The sequence below is a fragment of the Ruditapes philippinarum genome, unplaced genomic scaffold (assembly GCF_026571515.1).
Source record: "Ruditapes philippinarum isolate M1 unplaced genomic scaffold, ASM2657151v2 ctg3734_1_1_1_1, whole genome shotgun sequence".
Taxonomy (NCBI): domain Eukaryota; kingdom Metazoa; phylum Mollusca; class Bivalvia; order Venerida; family Veneridae; genus Ruditapes; species Ruditapes philippinarum.
This window is the reverse complement of record NW_026858045.1, coordinates 26,056-44,106: the sequence shown is the minus strand read 5'-3', so window position 1 is coordinate 44,106 and position 18,051 is coordinate 26,056. Positions and strand designations below refer to the sequence as shown.

The 18,051-nt window shown below is 32.7% G+C and overlaps 1 protein-coding gene across 5 annotated transcripts in view; it reads left to right on the top strand.

Moving 5' to 3' along the window:
- LOC132751924 (protein boule-like) overlaps nucleotides 1-17,460 on the top strand; it is a 51,985-nt gene extending 34,525 nt beyond the window's left edge. The window contains exons 4-12 of one of the 5 annotated variants that reach the window (XM_060742141.1): nucleotides 3,043-3,112; nucleotides 3,347-3,406; nucleotides 5,552-5,573; nucleotides 9,741-9,856; nucleotides 10,231-10,335; nucleotides 12,117-12,188; nucleotides 13,700-13,843; nucleotides 15,337-15,390; nucleotides 16,134-16,348. In XM_060742141.1, coding sequence (XP_060598124.1) covers nucleotides 3,043-3,112; nucleotides 3,347-3,406; nucleotides 5,552-5,573; nucleotides 9,741-9,856; nucleotides 10,231-10,335; nucleotides 12,117-12,188; nucleotides 13,700-13,843; nucleotides 15,337-15,360 — 613 coding nt within the window. In that variant the 3' untranslated portion in view covers nucleotides 15,361-15,390; nucleotides 16,134-16,348. Of the gene's footprint in view, nucleotides 1-3,042; nucleotides 3,113-3,346; nucleotides 3,407-5,551; nucleotides 5,574-9,740; nucleotides 9,857-10,230; nucleotides 10,336-12,116; nucleotides 12,189-13,699; nucleotides 13,844-15,336; nucleotides 15,391-16,128 lie in introns of all 5 variants that reach the window. The other 4 variants (XM_060742143.1, XM_060742139.1, XM_060742138.1 and 1 more) reach the window with 4 other exon arrangements.
- Nucleotides 17,461-18,051: the final 591 nt, after the last annotated feature.

The following is an 18,051-nucleotide window of genomic DNA, read 5'->3' as shown; positions in this document are numbered from 1 at the left end:
TTCTTTGAAAAAACCCATATAGCTAGAGTTTAGATATTAAGCATGAAACATCTTTTAGTAAATTTCTACAAAGTTTGTTCAAATAAAAGCCCCGGGGTCAAAACTGGCCCTGCCCCAGGGTGTCATTGTTTTTAACTATATGTGTATAGTAAAAACATAAAAAATCTTCTTTTAAAAAACCCAATGAGCTAGAACTTAGATGTTTAGCATGAAACATCTTCTTATGGGTTCTACCAAGTTCTGTTCAAATAAACAAATAAAAGCCCTTGGGTAAAAATTGGCCCGGGGGGGGGGGGGGGGGCTATATACAGGTGAGCGACCTCAGGGCCATCATGGCCCTCTTGTTGGTGTGTTCCTTTTTGGCTTAGTGCCTTCAAAATACAAGGGAAAAGACATATTGTGAAGCATGAGATGACACCTAATAAATGTCTAACAATCAATAATATTTCATAAGCGTTTTAAGTTCAATAAAGCTGCTAATAATTTTTAGGGCCAAGGTGGTTTACCCTTCAAAATCTAGAGTAAAATGAAAATTCTGGGATAAAATTTATAAAAATAATTTGCATTGTTTTGTTATCAAATTTCACTGCCTTCTAAAAAGTTCCTTTCTTTACATAAATCAGACTGACTTATATTATATAATAAAATATTGATTCAATGTGAAATAATACAAAACTTGCTCTGTTAAGGCAGGCTTCCCTGGACTAGGGTTTGTTTAGGTTACACAGCAAATTAATGACAAGACTCATTTTTTTGATTCGCCGTTTCATTTTTAGTATCCAATCAAATTCTAGATACATACAACTTTCGATGATCTTGTACTCGGAAGAAAATGTCGGTGTTACTGCATTATTAAATTATTACGTTGGCGCTACGCTAGGCAAATAACGTAAATTATCTAATGAAGGAAAAAAGCGAAAAAAAAGAAATACGAGTCCAGGCGCCTGCCGAGAAAATTTGTAGGTAAATGGAAAAATGGCCGCTCGTAGTTGGTTTTTAACGAGGAAGAAAATAAGATGAAATGTACATTGTGTCATAAATTTTATAAAGATCATAAAAAAAAAAATTATGATGATGATGATGATTTTGATCATGAATGTTTAAATTTCCAGACAGAGTCCATCAATCTGGATAAACTGATGTTTTATTTAAGAGAATAAAATTGTGTTGCCAATCTTTAAAAGTTCCTGTGTCTTTAAAAAAACACAAAAGTATTACCATATACATATATTTGGAAAAAAAATTCGGTCAGACAAGAATTGAAAGTTTGTCTGACCGAATGTCAGGCAAATGTTTCAGCAGTTTCGCGAAGCCTCAGACATAGCTTAAAAAGTATTTACCTAGAGTCGTAAAACTTTACAGGCATGTTGCTTAGCATGTGAAGTTGTGTGCCTTGAGTTTCGCTTGTGGATTTAGGCTTTTTCCAATTAGAATTATTGCCCTTGACTTAGTAAAAAATTGCAATTTTCAACTTGTCATACAAAGCTCAAATCATTGTCTGGGACAGAACTCAGAAACCATAAGAGATATCAACAAAAAACTTTGTAGGTAGATTAATCTCATTGGGTAGATGAGCAGTAAAAAAGAATTCTTGGAAAATCGCCCGGTTCAGCCGGTTGTTGTTAAATATGTTTTGAAGATCAGCGTGAATCTGGAGGCATGTTGCTGTAAAAGTGGCAGCATCAGCATGTTTGACCAAGGTTCCACAGGTCTTGGAAAATGCATGAAAATGGTCTGTCTTGAAAAGTGCTTGAATAGAGTATGTCCTTAAAAAGGGTTTGATTTTGACAGGACCACTTTTGTGAACGATGTAAATCTCAATCTCTGAGTTTTCTACCATCAACTGTTAGATTATATATATTTAGACTGTACCGTCTTTCAGATTTGTTCAGTGATTGTCGCTATTATAGTAAGCCAGTGAATAATAGCGTTACATATACCGACCAATCGTAACATAGCATCTTTCTGTAGTTGAAGAAAGAAAAACAAATAGCCGATTAGCAAAAGTGGTATTTGGTAAAAAAAAATTTATAGATAAAGCACTAAAAAGAAATAAATTCTAGATCTGAAAGGATGAAAATCCAGGAGCTTCCTGCATTGGGCCCTTGGCAGCCCCCATGACTCCCCTTTTTATCAAATTAACTTGGCATCTTTGTTTTTTTAGTAAGAGTGCAAAGTGTTCCACGTTATTGGTATAGGTAGGCAAGTATACAACATCGCTTTTTACGTTTCTGGTTTTCAGTCTGTAAACCTTGAAAACTTTGGTAAAAAAATGAAAAAATATGAATTCCTGTTAAAGTTGCTTCAAGATTATTATTTGGGAACAAAATAAAGGGATGTTTAAAATGCTTATTTTGCTGAGTACTGTCTGGTAACATTCTGGTCAGGATTATTAGTGAGAGATTCTCATTTGGCAAATTTAATGAGAGAAATTTGATTTTCTTGAGAGATTTAATTTTCAAGATGTGCAAGATTAAAAATATGGAAATTTTTAACTTTTTGAATAACAGTAAATACAAAAATTGATTTTCAAATGATGAAATAAATACATCTGCATTTATTTCACTTTTTTAGAACATCCCAGTTTTTTGTATTATGAATTTTTAAACCTAATTTAATATGATTTAACATAATAAAATTCTAATTGTGAAAAATAAGTATTACACCTTAATTCTGAAATATAAAAGAATTATACATGCAGATCTACTTGAACAGTGAAATGCACACAATGTTCCAAATGGGCAACACTGTACTGTACAGAGGAGGTTGATGAGATTTGAAGAATATCTTTTTTAAACATGTGCCGTTTTCTTTATGATTCTCTCCACACACCCCCCTCCCTTAAAAAATATTCATTGAATATTATATGTGACCAACACATACTGACAAATATCTCCATATCTACAAATACAAACAATACCTAAAGTAATTTTTATTTTATAAACTTCATTGTTATAACACACCTTTTAATAAGATTCGGCTTTCATTTAACTTTTAACTGCCTTGTAGCTTATCTTATAAATAAATTAAAATGTTTTGCAGGTATGGATTCATCACTTTTGAAAATCAGGAAGATGCTGACCGGATTATCAAAAAGGAGGTGAGTGTAGAAGTGAGTGTCCACTTTTGTCTTCTTTATTTTGTTACAACCTTGATAATTGATTATAAAAAATAAATGCTTTTATAATATCTACATGTTAATTTATTAAAAGTAAGTTGACATTAAAACTTTCTTTGATGGTGATAACACAAACTAATTCCATAATAATAATTTGTGTCGGTTTTGAAGTTCTGATTTATTTATTTGACAAATTGTTTTAAAAATACACCTTTTAAACATTTTCAGTCTGATAATCTTGTGTTTAGAGACAGGAAGCTCAATATAGGACCAGCAATTAGAAAGCAGGTTTGTATATTGCATGATTTATTTGATGTGAAGTTGGAACATTCTTAGTAGGACTTCCACACCCAAGTTTGTCAATGTTTTGAACAGTTTGGCAGATTCTGTTGATTGACCGGTTTTCAAATTCTCCAGTTAAGTTTATTTTTCATGCACTGACTAATAAAGTTGTATCAAAATAGAACCAAGAGAATATCTGTTACCAAGACAAGGTTTATTTTCATTGAATTGTCAGATGCAGATATTTACTAAATTTGCATTAGATGACACTTTTTCTCTTGGAACCAGCAAAGTTTTGACATGTAGTGAATTAAGAATTGCAAAATATTTTTTTAAGGCTCCCAGATTTACATGATTCAATAAAACAATATGCAAATTCAAAGCAATTTGATTAAAATCAGCTCCTAATTAACACTATACATTTGGATCAGGCACCAAGAGGGTACATGGCTTAAAATAGCTTCCTCTGGAAATCCAAATCACAATGAAGGCAAAACAAATGCGGTGGCAATCGGATCTGCATGCAAGAAATAACTTAAGTAAATCTGAACTACGGACATGTTTCTAGTTTAACTTCTGTACCTTCCATGAAGTAAACGTGTTTAGAATAGTGCAATTTACCCTAAAATTCAATTAAAATCGAGTTTTTATCCCAGTTTTACAATCATTTTCCCAAAGATAATGGAATAGGGGCCTTTATGTTGAAAAAAGCTCTGGTTAAGTAGGTGTAATACAAATGTAGGAAAAATAAGCTTACTTGATTTTCAACATTTTGAAAATTTTGTTAATCTGGGAGTCTTAGATAAATGACAGTTATTGCATGTTTGCCCTATGGTCAGCCTTGTTTAATTCCAATAAAAAATAAGTTTTTATATGTAGGATTTTCTAGAATAAAAAAGAACTTTTTTTCTGCATATTTCTTTGAAAAATATTTCAGTAGAATTTAGTAAAATTCATTGCGGATTATACAGGCAAGGTTTGACCATAGATTTTTAATTATCTAATGATTTGTCCAGGATGTTCAGAATTTAGTTCTCTTACGCATTTACAGTTGTTTGAAGCATAATAATTTTTTGAAAGATGTCATACCTTTTAAGGGCATCAAATGTGGGAAAATAAGACATTAATTACAACCTTTCAGCTTTATATGAATTTTGAAATTCTTTTTTTTTATCAAACTGGATATGTAGAACTATTTCAGTGGGTAATATATATGAAGAAAAAAAGTCTGAATTTAGATGCACTGAAGATGCCCTAAAAATGTACATGTTATATTGTTGAAATACAAACTTAATGCATTTACCTTTTGTTGTAGATAACCTTTACCTTTACTACTACAAATCCATTTCCTGTATTGTTCTATTATAATATTTATTGTCTTTACTGTTGGAAAGAATATTGCAAAATCTTAATTTTTCATGTGTATATAATTTTGGAACAAAATCAAATAGAAAAGAAACAAAACTAAAACACATTACAAATGTATAACAGTGAAATGGAAGTAAGACATGAAAAGGATGCACATCTCTATTTTAATTTGAATCAGCCTCTTTCATGGGTGTTTCTTTCCTAACAATGTATGATAAGAAACCACTTGGACCCACTGATTTTAATAAGTATTGGTAGTGGAATGGTTTTTCTTTACAGTAAATATCTTAAGATGATATTTTGATGATGGTATTATTAAAAATAAATGGTAGCAATGACATGTCGGTGAAAAAATATTTTTGCTCTTCCATGACTGCTTTGTGTTGGCCTTAATTCTACCATGTACTTTATTTTTGATGAGACTTGTCCAAGAATAATTTTAAAATCATAAAAGAATATCTACTTTTTACTTTCAAAGCCCCGAAAGATTTTTAGAAGAGATGTGAATCTTTTACATTGACACAGTTGGCAAAATTTGTTAACTGAAATAAACTGATATTTTGGGAATTACAATACATTGTTACAAATGTTTAATGGTTTTTGAAAGGGGTGAGGGAGAGGTCAATTTTAATATTGAAAATTGCCAACTGTCATTAATGAAGTTAAGATAGGTGTAATAAAACTGCAAGTCAGTAATGTTACATCTTGCTCATTTTGAGCATTTTGGTTTGTGCATGTATTTTCATGTTAATCTAACAAAGTTATTTCCCATTTCATTTGCAGCAAGTTTTGCCAAGGGCATTTGGTAAGCCTCTTTGTTTTTAAATATTTTTTGTTTTAAAGGAATAATTAAAAAAAAAATCATTTAGAATCTGTAGAATTTCTTATTCAATTTTGAAGTTGATACTGTGATTTTATATTCTTTGGTGATTTATTTAAATAAATTTGCATGAATATAACAAGTTGCTGGATTTGCTTAATTTTCAGATTATTGAAAGTTTTAAGGCTGTTAAAGCATTTTAAATTACATTAAATGTTAAACATGGACAATGCTTAAGTTTCTGTTTGCTCCTTCAATTAATTCTTTTTCAACAATTTTCTTAACAATGCGAATAATTTGTCTGTTATTTTGAAGTTTCACCATGAATCATTTTTAGCACAACATTTTTTTCAAAGAGAAAAAAATATAGGTATTATAACAGTCATGGTGGCATTTCCCTTGCTGTCAGCAAACTACAACTTTGATTTATAATATTTTAAGTTGTTGGTGTATTGTCTTCATACTTGACCACAACAACCCTTGGGACAAGACCTTGAAGTAGACAAGATTAAACTTGACCTCCATTCATAGATAACCTTGACTTTGAAGGTCTAATGGACAACTATAACTTTAATATTTTTGAATGGATTGTCTTCAAACTTGAACACAATAAACTCTTGGGGGGAGGGGGGGGGATACCTTTTAAGTTCACCAGACATAACCTGACCTTCAGTCATAAATGACCTTGGCCTTTGATTTATACTTGGACAAAACAAGACTTGCTACCAAACAAATATTGAATGATTTAGGTATGACCTTTAATTGACCTTGACTGTCAAGGTCAATAATGAAATTCACTTGTTATACCCCCAAAAACGAAGTTTGGGGGGGTATATAGGAGTCACCCTGTGGTCGGGCGGGCGGTCGGTCGGTCGGTCCAGACGTCCGTTGCATTTTCCTTGTCCGGAGCATAACTTGAAAACTAATGGTTGGAATTCAATATAACTACATACAATGGTCAAGCACATTGAGAGGAAGTGCAGTGCACAAGAATCATAACTCTATCTTGACTTATTACAGAGTTATTGCCCTTTGTTACTTTTCCTTGTCCGGGGCATAACTTGAAAACTACTGGTTGGAATTCAAAACAACTTCATACAATTGTCAAACACAATAAGGGGAAGTGCAGTGCACAAGAACCATAACTCTATCTAAAGTAATTACAGAGTTATTGCCCTTTGTTGCTTTTCCATTGCTTTTTTTTTTTGACTGTTGCATTTTCCTTGTCCGGAGCATAACTTGAAAACTAATGGTTGGAATTCAATATAACTACATACAATGGTCAAGCACATTGAGAGGAAGTGCAGTGCGTAAGAAACATAACTCTATCTTGACTAATTACAGAGTTATTGCCCTTTGTTACTTTTCCTTGTCCGTGGCATAACTTGAAAACTACTGCTTGGAATTCAAAACAACTTCATACAATTGTCAAACACAATAAGGGAAAGTGCAGGGCACAAGAACCATAACTCTATCTAAAGTAATTACAGAGTTATTGCCCTTTGTTGCTTTTCAAATGCCTTCTTTTTTTGTCCGAAGCATAACTTGAAGACTAATAGTTGGAATTCAATATAACTACATACAATGGTTAAGCACATTGAGAGGAAGTGCAGTGCATAAGAACCATAACTCTATCTAAAGTAATTACAGAGTTATTGCCCTTTATTACTTTTCCATTGCTTTCTTTTGTCCGGACCATAACTTGAAGACAAATTGTTGGAATTCATTATTACTTCATACAATGGTCCAGCATATTGAGAGGAAGTGCAGTGCACAAGAACCATAACTCCATTTTGACTTATTACAGAGTTACTGCCCTTTGTTTCTTTTCCTTGTCCAGAGCATGACTTTAAAACTACTGGTTGGAATTCAAAACAACTTCATACAATGGTCAAGCACAATAAGGGGAAGTGCAGTGCACAAGAACCATAACTCCATCTTGACTAAGTACAGAGTTATTGCCCTTTGTTACTTTTCCTTTGCTTTCTTTTGTCTGGACCATAACTTGAAGACTTATTGTTGGAATTCATTATAACTTCATACAATGGTCAAGCACATTGAGAGGAAGTGCAGTGCATAAGAACCATAACTCCATCTTGACTAATTACAGAGTTACTGCCCTTTGTTACTTTTCCTTGTCCAGAGCATGACTTGAAAACTACTGGTTGGAATTCAAAACATTCATACAATGGTCAAGCACAATAAGGGGAAGTGCAGTGCACAAGAACCATAACTCCATCTTGACTAGTTATAGAGTTATAGCCCTTTGTTACTTTTCCTTGTCCAGAGCATAATTTGAAAACTATTGTTTTGAATTCAGTACAACTTCATATAGTTGTCAAGGACATTCAAAGGAAGTGCAGTGCACAAGAGCCATAAATCCATTTTGACAAAATACAGAGTTACTGCCCTTTGATACTATTCCTTGTCCGGAGCATAACTTAAAACGTACAGGTTGGAATTCAAAACAACTTCATACAATGGTCAAGCACAATAAGAGGAAGTGCAGTGCACAAGAACTATGACTATATCTTAAGTATTTATAAAGTTATTGCCCTTTGTTCTTTTTCTTTGTCTTTCTGGACTTATTACAGAGTGATTCAATTAAACTTCATCAATGGCCAACCACATTGAAAGGAAATGCAACATACATGAACCACAATTATCTTTAATTGCCCACAACCATAACTCTATGTTTCAATTCTTTTACAAGGTATTCTGTTACTAGTAACATCCTCATTTCCGAAGCAGACTTGTGGGGGTATTAATCACATTTAGTGATAGTTCTAGTTTTTCCTGCAACTGGCGATAACTGTTATCAGTAAATGGATTAACTACATATTTAGACACAACATCTTTAAAGTCACAACCTTCATGTATATCAAATTAACCTTGACTGATGTATGACCCTGATCTTGAAGATCAAATTAGTGGATTTTCACTGATTATCACTATATTTGGCTGTAACTTGGAAAATAAACAATGGGTGGCATCAACCTTTTGGAGAAGACTTCGTAAAAGGTTGAACTGACCTTGACCATCAAGATCAGATATTGAATTTTGCTTGTATTTTCTTAACTTTGTCATTTATATATGGAAATGATTCAAATTTTGACAAAACAACAATTAAGTATGACTTTACAGACATACTAAAATAAAAAAAGGAAAACCATATATTTTTTTCTTCTGATCTTTCTTTTTAAACATTTGTTGTATGCTTGAAGAAAAATTAAAAAAGTTGAGCATTGCCCCCTCTGGGCAGTGGATCTTGTTGTGTATAGAAGTAGATGCTTTTATCCATCCCATATCATTACATCTTACATGCATGTTATCATTTTAAACAAGGTGATATTTTGTCTGTAGTTTATTTTGAAAGTTGCCATCTTTCGTTTTTGAAATGCATCTTCAAAAAAAAAAAAAAAAGTAAATGAATTGAGTAATTTTGACTTTAAAATTGTCATATTTAGAATTTCTTTTGGTTACTGATGTTTTTATTTCAAGGAAAACAATTATTATTAGAAATATATACTCTAGATTATAAGTAGCCAGCATGTAATGACACAATATTGAAAAACCGCCTCCGTGGTCGAGGGGGTTAGAGTCGATGACTTCTAATCCAGTTACCTCTCTGGAGTGGGTTTGATCCCCGGGAGATGCTTTGGTAGTTTAGCGCGGAGGAAGGTTGTCTAGTACTGGTGTAACTCTCCAGGAACGATGGTTAGGAAACTACCCGCCTATATGACTGAAATACTGTTGGAAAAAGGCGTAAAATGAAACAAATAAACAAACAAAACAATATTGAAAAAGTTTGATTCAGTGTAAATTGTTGAAATAGAATGAGAATTGATTTAATTAAGACCCAGGTATCCTGTATTTTTCAGTAAGTAAGTACTTAAAAGTGCCGTAATTTCTCAATTAACAGTCGAGCTAGTATTTTAGTTTGAACAAAAAACATAACATTCCTATAAAGAATTTAGCCTTGTGACAAGATGTAATTACATTTGGTTTGCTTGTCTGTATGCTTTACACTTCCATGCTTAGACAGTCCTTGCTTTTCGTTATAAGCTTCGAAATTGTTTCAAGTCCTTGCATTGTAAACCTTAACTTAGGCATTAATGAAGCTTAAATGGAACAGTTATTATGAATTTACAGAATCTCCGGTGTCGCCAGGTGCTGTGATGTTCTCTAATGGTGTCCCTTATACCTACCAGAATGGCATGGCAGTGTTTGCATCTCCAGAAGCAGGTTATGCTGTACCTCAAGCTCAGGTATGAAACTTTACTTTCCTAGGATTATTACACATGTAATCCTGGGTCCATTTCCGACTTTAAACCACTGGCCTCTCACCGCTTCGGGTTTAAATCCTGACGGGGACTTCGAATTCTTTCATGTGAGAAAGTTTTCCAGCAAGCTTAGAATGTCAGTGGTTCTACTCAGGTGCTTGTTTCTGCATGAAAAATTGTATTCCTAGAAATTTTCAATGGTATAGTTTTTCATTTTTTATATGATTTAAAATTCGTAAAGCTTTTTACACAACACCATTGGGAAAAAAAGCTCTACTGATTTCTGTATATTTAGTTAGCTATAAGTATATAATTGGATGTTAAACTATGTTTCATTATCATAAATTTTCCTTTTTCAGCCACAGACAGCATTAATGGTCCCACAGACACCACCAGTGTATGTACAACCACAGTATGCAACATACCAAGTACCAGTTTCAGCATATAATTATACATCATTACAGGTTTGCTTTCTAATTATTTTATAAAGGTTGTCTATGCTGCAATACATGTCACTCAGTGATTGTTTTTACACTTTTTTGTGAAACAGCTCGTGCCTTCTCTTCTGTGAATTTTTAAACACGCTTAAGTTTAATTGTGAAAAATAAAATTTAGACCTAATTAAATAATCAAGATACAAGTAAAAAGAAAATTACATATCAATACCAGGGATGTTTATGTTATTATACAGGGCTGCCGATTTTCCGCGGATCCGCGGATTTCGTGAGCTCCTGGGTCATTTTTGAGATCAATGTAAATTCGACAAAGACAATAAATTCATTCGTCAAATTTTATACAGTACCCAAAAACCGGCACGCTTTGGCTTTTATCGTTAGCTAGCCGCCTATGGTACGTCTGTAAGCTCTTTTCTCATGGGTCATATCGAGTCTTTTCCGGCATTCTATTTTAGAATAACCAATCAAATTACAGTTTACATTGTCGCTCTTGTCTGTTGTCAAAATGCGTCAAAATGTTGGATATTTGTCAAATTTAGAGTCCAGGAAATTGATTTTAGGGCAAACCAAATCATCAGAATCCAGGAGCTTCCGGGGGCTTTGCCCCCTGGACCCCCACCAGGGCTCTGCCCTGGACCTGCAATTTTTCCGCTGATTTTGAAATTTGCTGTTGGCAGCCCTGTATTATATTATCTACCGGTTTCGACCTACAAAAATTTGGGCCTGAAGTATATAGGATGGTTAGTCAATGACTGACCAAAATGGTAACAAAAATTCTAAAAATACGAGATCTTGCGCAGTGCCAGAATATTGTTATGTATATGTAATAAAAAGAAACATGGTTTTACCGAGTCCAGTGTTTTCTGGCCATTGAAAAGTTCCATAAATAGAGGATACACAAATAATTTGTTGACAGTTTGTGTCACTTTTAGTATTACTTTTTCTATGTTATGCATTTTTTTAATGTGAATACATGTTGTTTCACAAAAAAGTGAGAGGAAAGGGAAAAAAAATCACTGCAATGACTGCGCATGTGCCATTTGCTCTAGAGGAAATAGCACAAACAATTTTTAGTCCCCTGCCGGTTTACCGGAGGGGACTTTAGGTTTACCCTCAGTCAGTCCATCCGTCCACAAAACTGGATCCCACGATAACTTGAAAAGTACTGAAAATATTTCTATTATACTTGATATATGGATAGATGGCAGTATGGGGATTATGCACATCTTTTTCTTTTCTTCCTATGTTGAAAATTCTGGTTGCTATGGCAACATATAGGCTGAAAATATGGCAAATTTTACACATAAACTGGATCCAGTGTTAACGCAAAAAGTACTGGAAATATTTTTATGAAACTTGAAATATGGGTAGATTGCAGTCTGGAGATTATGCACGTCTTTTTCTTTTCTTCCTATGTTGAAAATTCTGGTTGCTATGGCAACACATAGACTGAAAATATGGCAAATTTTACACATAAACTGAATCCAGTGATAACTCAAAAAGTACTGGAAATATTTTTATGAAACTTGACATATGGGTAGATGGCAGTCTGGAGATTATGTATGTCCAATGGCCCTTCAGAATGTTGATGGGGTTCTAACCGGTAGGAGACTTATGGATTGCTTGCAAAACTATGATAATTGTTTGTCTTTCATAGACATACAAATAATAAGGAATTGCTCTTTTCATTTAAATTCAAACAATATTTTTGTAAATTACAGGTAGCAGCCATATAGCTTAATACACTTTTGAGCATGTGATATTTTGACTTGTCTTTTCTGTATTTGTAGACTTCACCTCAGTGGGCAACTACAGCAGCAGCGGCTGCAGCAAATGCAGGTCAATGGCGATACATGACGCAGGTAAAAACATTTTTTGGCTCAGGGCGAGTTTAAGGATCGTTGAATGTTCGCCATCTGTCGTCCATCCTTATTTGTTCGTTAACACTCTTGTGGTCACATTTTCTCCTCAATCAACATCAAACTTTGCCGGGATGCTTGTCAAGCTAATTGCTCACATGAGTTACAACATGGGTCATCTCTGATGATAAACAAGGTCACATGAGCTAAAAATGGAAAAATCTTGTTAACACCGAGTAGAAGCTACTGTTTTTATCTGAAAGTTTGTTTTAATGATTTCTAGGTCACGTTGGAATATGGGTCAACTGGGATAAAAAAAACTAGGTCACATTGCCCATAGATGGAAAAACCTTGTTAACACTCTAGTGGTCAAATTTTTCACTCTTTGACTCTATTGTCATCAAACTAGGTCACAGGAGCATAAAAATAGAAAAATCTTGTTAACAATTTAGTGGGTTCTGTTTTGATCCAAATATCCTGGAAATTGGTCTGAAAGTTTGTTTTGATGATTTTTAGGTCAAGTTCAAATATGAGTCACCTGGGTTCAAAAACTAGGTGGCACTGCCCAAATTTGGAAAAACCTTTTTAACATTCTAAAGGTCACATTTTTTACTCTATTGTCAACAAACTTGGTCAGGATGCTTGTCTAAGTAATTGCTTGGATGAGTTCGATTGGTCAGGTGAGCGATCTGGGGACATTTTGGCCCTCCTGTTAGCTTGACTATTTAAAGAAAAGGGAAAGCTTTTGTTCTCACCCAGTGGTCCTTGTCACAGTTTGGTGATGGTTTTCCATGTAAGTTGGCATTTCCAAAACTATTGAATGAAATGGGATGAAACCTCATAAACTTGTTTGAGAGCATAATAGTTCACTGTCAAAGGCACATAACTATAACATTGATTTGACAGAATTATGCGTTTATATATAAATGCGTTTATATATAAATGGATATGTATATATATACAAAATATATAACCAAAACTAATGTGACAAGACAGATCAATTAAATTTATAAAAAGGAAACGTTAAGATTTGTTCAAACATTTCTGTTTGCTTTTAGAAAAAGTAGAAAGTCTAGCGTTGCCCCTGCCCGGCAGTGGCTCTTGTTGTTGAGCTCACCTTAGCACATTGTGCTCAAGTTTAGCTTTTATGATCACAATCTTTAAGTCTGTTCAGTGTTGCCAACATTTTTTTAAAAATGAATATTTAAAAATCTGCTTCTGAAAGTGCAAGAGCTTGAGCTAAGAGATTTTGTATGTAGTAAGAAATCTCTTTGGCTTACAGAAAAGTGCTTGTTCTTTAAGTCAAGCGCTCTAGTTTGTGCTTCAAATAATGCAATTCATGAGAAAACTCTATGGTCACCTGGTATCATGTAAAGTGTTTGTAGTTTTGCAAAATTTGAATTGTAAAGAAAACTTGGTTGACTGTAAGTGTTGATAGCTGTTCATAATTATATTATATATTATTGTGTGATAATTATGTTAAAGTGAAACAAATGTTTTTTATTTAAATGTAGAGCCCTACTACAGCTTTGACAGCTACAGCCAACCCTTACATGATCGCTATGCAACCAGATTTGATGTATGCTCAAGTACCACAGGCATATCAAGCCCCAGAATTCACAGATGCTACTGTTCTTGATGGCACTGCTGGGGTTGAGGTAATGTCAAACCATTATGCTCTGTGATAATTCAAGAATTGTGAATTTACAAAATAGTGTGTAAATGAAATATTTGTTGTTTTGAATAGTGGTCCTCATAAATGCAGACCAATACAAAATTTATCTTTTCTAAATTATGAAATGTTTTACTTGAAGCAGCTTTCCCTTAAGTTTTAAATGAGCACTAAATTGTCTATTTTACTAACAAGTTTCTTGCTGATTCATTATGTGTTGTGTAGGGTCTGCCCACAGGATAGCAATAATATATCAAGAAAATCAAGAAGTTTGAGAAAAATGTATTAAAATTTTTAAGAAAAGTTAAAAGATTAAATATTCATGTAAATATTTTTACATGTGTGGTTTATTACTGGTTTTGCAGTGTTTATCACCATATTTCTACAGTGACTTGCACAGAAAGGGCTTTTTAGAGATTTTTTTTTTGTAATTTATGTGGATTTTTAGTGTTGTATATTACTTTTTTATTGACTTCACCATAATGTACTTTAAAATACATTTTCAAAATTTTCATGAATATTAGCAGGAGGCATGCTGCTTTAAAGTAAGTCCTGATGTTACAGAAATGGCATACATGTTCTTGAAATAATGCCAATGTAAATAATTAAATGACATCTAAATGTGCCCCTTTAGTTGAAATTGACAAGATAAGTTTGTTTTATTCTGTAGCAAGTTTGAACATAATGATTATCCATGCATGTTTGAATTAATTGTAATTGGTCTGTCATTTGTGAATGATCTGTTACTTACAGGTATTTATTTTGTACGGAGAAGGTATACATCATTCCAGTATTTATTATTGAGAAGTACTTTTTTGTTGCATTTTTTGTACAGATGCTATTTTTGTACCTCATAAAACATCTTTGTTTTGTTGTTGAGAAAGAAATGTTTGGAAGTTGGAGAGGAATAGAAAAATTGTTATATATATACTTCTTAAATAACTCATTGTTGTACTAAGTATTGTCAACTATTGCCTCATATTTATTCATTTTTGTTATATTTTAAGTTTATTAACTTCATATTCTATTAAAAAAATCCTCATTATTGTGCAATAATAACTTGATTAATTTAAATCTATTTATTTTGCCTTAGTTATGAATGTTCACAGGTGTACTTGTACTTAAAAGACTTCAGATGCATGGAGAGAGAGAGAGAGAGTTTACATATAAGTCTTCAGGTTTTTGTTTTTTCATTTGAACTCTACAATTTAATCTCTGCTTCATTCCAGTACTTAGAGAGGGCTCAATGTTGTGTTTGTAAAATGCTTATCTTAAAACTGCATGGATTTGGTGGATGCTACATCAATCAGCATGATAGATAAATGAACAAACATACTTGACACTAATATATGCATATTTTTATTGATTTTGCAGCATGGTGTGCCTTATACTGTTCAGAAGATGTATGGTCATTCTGTATTGATAAATATATGTTAACCTCTACAATATTACATAATAACAAATTGTCCAAATTTACAGATCTCCAAATATTTTGCAACTTGAGATTTACTCCAGTCAGGCTGAACTTCATGGGTACATAACAAGCTTGAGAAGTTTAGATTCTGTTCTCAGATTAATTTTCACTCAAGATTACTTTGAAATTCATGTTTACTAAATTTTTTGTAGCGTTCTGGTAATACAGTTTGTTTTTACCTTCCACATGTTTGATGATATTAACATGAAAGTTTTAACCCTTTTTCATTCTTGCTTGTTGTTCTTGTTAAGATATTTAAAAGTGAAAATGTTTACAAAAACAACAAAAACAACATTAAATGGGAATGAGGGTTTTGTTTGGAAAAAAGAAAGAATCATCATTTTAGAAATGAATTGATGTCCATGTTTTTCTATGCAAGCATAAGACATTGAAGAGAAAATTGTTTCATTAAGATTAAAATAGATTTGCCTTGTTGAAAGTTTATAGTTGACTAACACTTGTTCAGTATTTGCTTGATGCACTTTCATGTTTCTTACAATTTTCCTATGATTTTGATGTGGACTGAAATGCATAAACAGCATTTTTACCCAACTATTCTGATAAATTCGTATTTGTTGTACAAAGATTCTTACATGAAAGTAGAGAATGCCAACCTGATACTTTTATCCATGGAACAGGAAAATATACTTTGTAAAACTTATAGAAAAAAGAACTTTTGTAAGAGATGTTTTCATACAGCTTCTTAAAGCATGCAGTTTAAACTTAATGCATTATCTCAACTGCATGTGTATACTTTGCATGCAATTAGATGTTTCTAGGAAATGCATTTGTTTCAGGGCAGCATCTCCATGGGGGAACAAAGCTTGCAACAACTGGTCAGCCAGCCAATCGTCTCTGTTACTGAGGCAAAAGTCCCAGCTCCAGCACAAAATGTGGCTGTGTCAGTCGTGGCGACGACGATGCAGTATACACCTCCAGTTGTAACCTGCTCCATGCAGCATGACAAGTGTATCCCTATGTCTATAATTAACTCTGTTATGTCTACTAATACTCCAATTACTACATCTAGTCCAGTATCTACAGTCACCACAAGCAAGCATTCTAGTGTCTGTGCTATCAATGTTGCGCCTTATAAGAAACCAATCGCAACTGTGTCAAGAAGAAACTTCACAAGTCCCTTCATTGTAAGGAATGGACATAAAGTACAGTGTTTAATGGTCCCACCAAAAAATATGGCTTCCGGACAATATGCTTTTATGGCACAGCTTCCAGAGGAGACTGGTACCCCTACTCCTTGGAGTATTCCTTGAAGAGAACTGAAGTGAAAAAATTATCTGGAAATGACTATAAATAAAACACGTTATTTGTTTTCTTGTTAAGGTTGCTGGTTTTTAAGTAATTTGTTTACAATGTTTTTTTTCCCTCCTGTAAAATGATTTATTTTTCTCTGATTAATCTAGTAAAAGATTTCTTTAGTTGTAATGTATCAGTATGCATGTTACAGTATGATTATTGAAGAATAAGCATTCATGCATGAGATCCATTTGTATGCTGGGCTAAATGTAGTTGTTTCAGATTAGTTCTTTGTTTTATTGAATTGATTGATGATTGCAAACCATGTCGACTGAATTATATGTATTTTTTGTATGATCATTGCTTAGTGTGATTTGAGAAAGAAGATAATGTGTTGATGATGGCTTTTATACATAGGATAAAATGTAAAAATGAGCCATGCATAAAAAAAAATTGGAAAATTGTGTTTAATTGATTGAAAGCAATAAATTGTTAATTGCAGGAAATAATTAGAAAAAAACAAATACAAAAAACATTATCAAACTGCTTAACCTGTCCTCTATTACAGCAAGAATAAAAAGTTTCTCTTTGGTAAACAAAAATCTGATTTGATCCAAAAATGGATTTTATTCGGAGGAAAATAGTTACTGACAACTTTGGAGTTTAATTTTTAGTTTTCTATTGAATTTTTATGTATTATGTCAAAACTTTTTGCTAGAGTAAAGTGAATTCTCGCTGGTAGATCAAATAAAATGAAGAAATATTTATTGAGGTAAAAAATGTCTACCGTTTACATTGTTTGTCAGTATAATGTATTTGATCATAATAACCAAGTATTAAAAGTTATTTCATGTTTAATGAAAGACAAGAATTTTTAATAACAGATTGATACAGAATTTAATAATTTTGAATACTCTTTAATTTCTTTACACTTTTGATATTTTTTGTTGATTATCAAATACTTGTAAAATTATGCTAGGTATGAATGTTGAATATATGTACTTATTGTATACATATGTTTATATTGTTTAGCAAGTTGTTGATATACCATTTAGGAATTTATCCATTTGATAAAAGATCTTTCATCTGAATTTATATTGTATCATTATAAGTTATATATTGGCCCAGAATGGTTGACTAAAATTTTCTTTGATTTGACATACTACTTTTACAGTTTGGTTTGAAGGATGTTGAAATGAGGGAATTTACTCTTCAAACAGATAGGAATCAACTTATTAAGCTGTTTGAGAGAGATTCTGATCTGTAAACGACAATAATAAAGATTCTAGTTGTAAATCCTTTACTGAAATTTTATAAAATATGAAGTATATAATTATTATTTGGTCATATTTTATTAGATGATTAAAATAGTCTGTTCATTTATGTTTCATTGTAATTAACCATCTAGATGTGCATGTTGTGAAATGAAAATTATTGCTCAAAACACCCATCGTAATTTCCTTCAA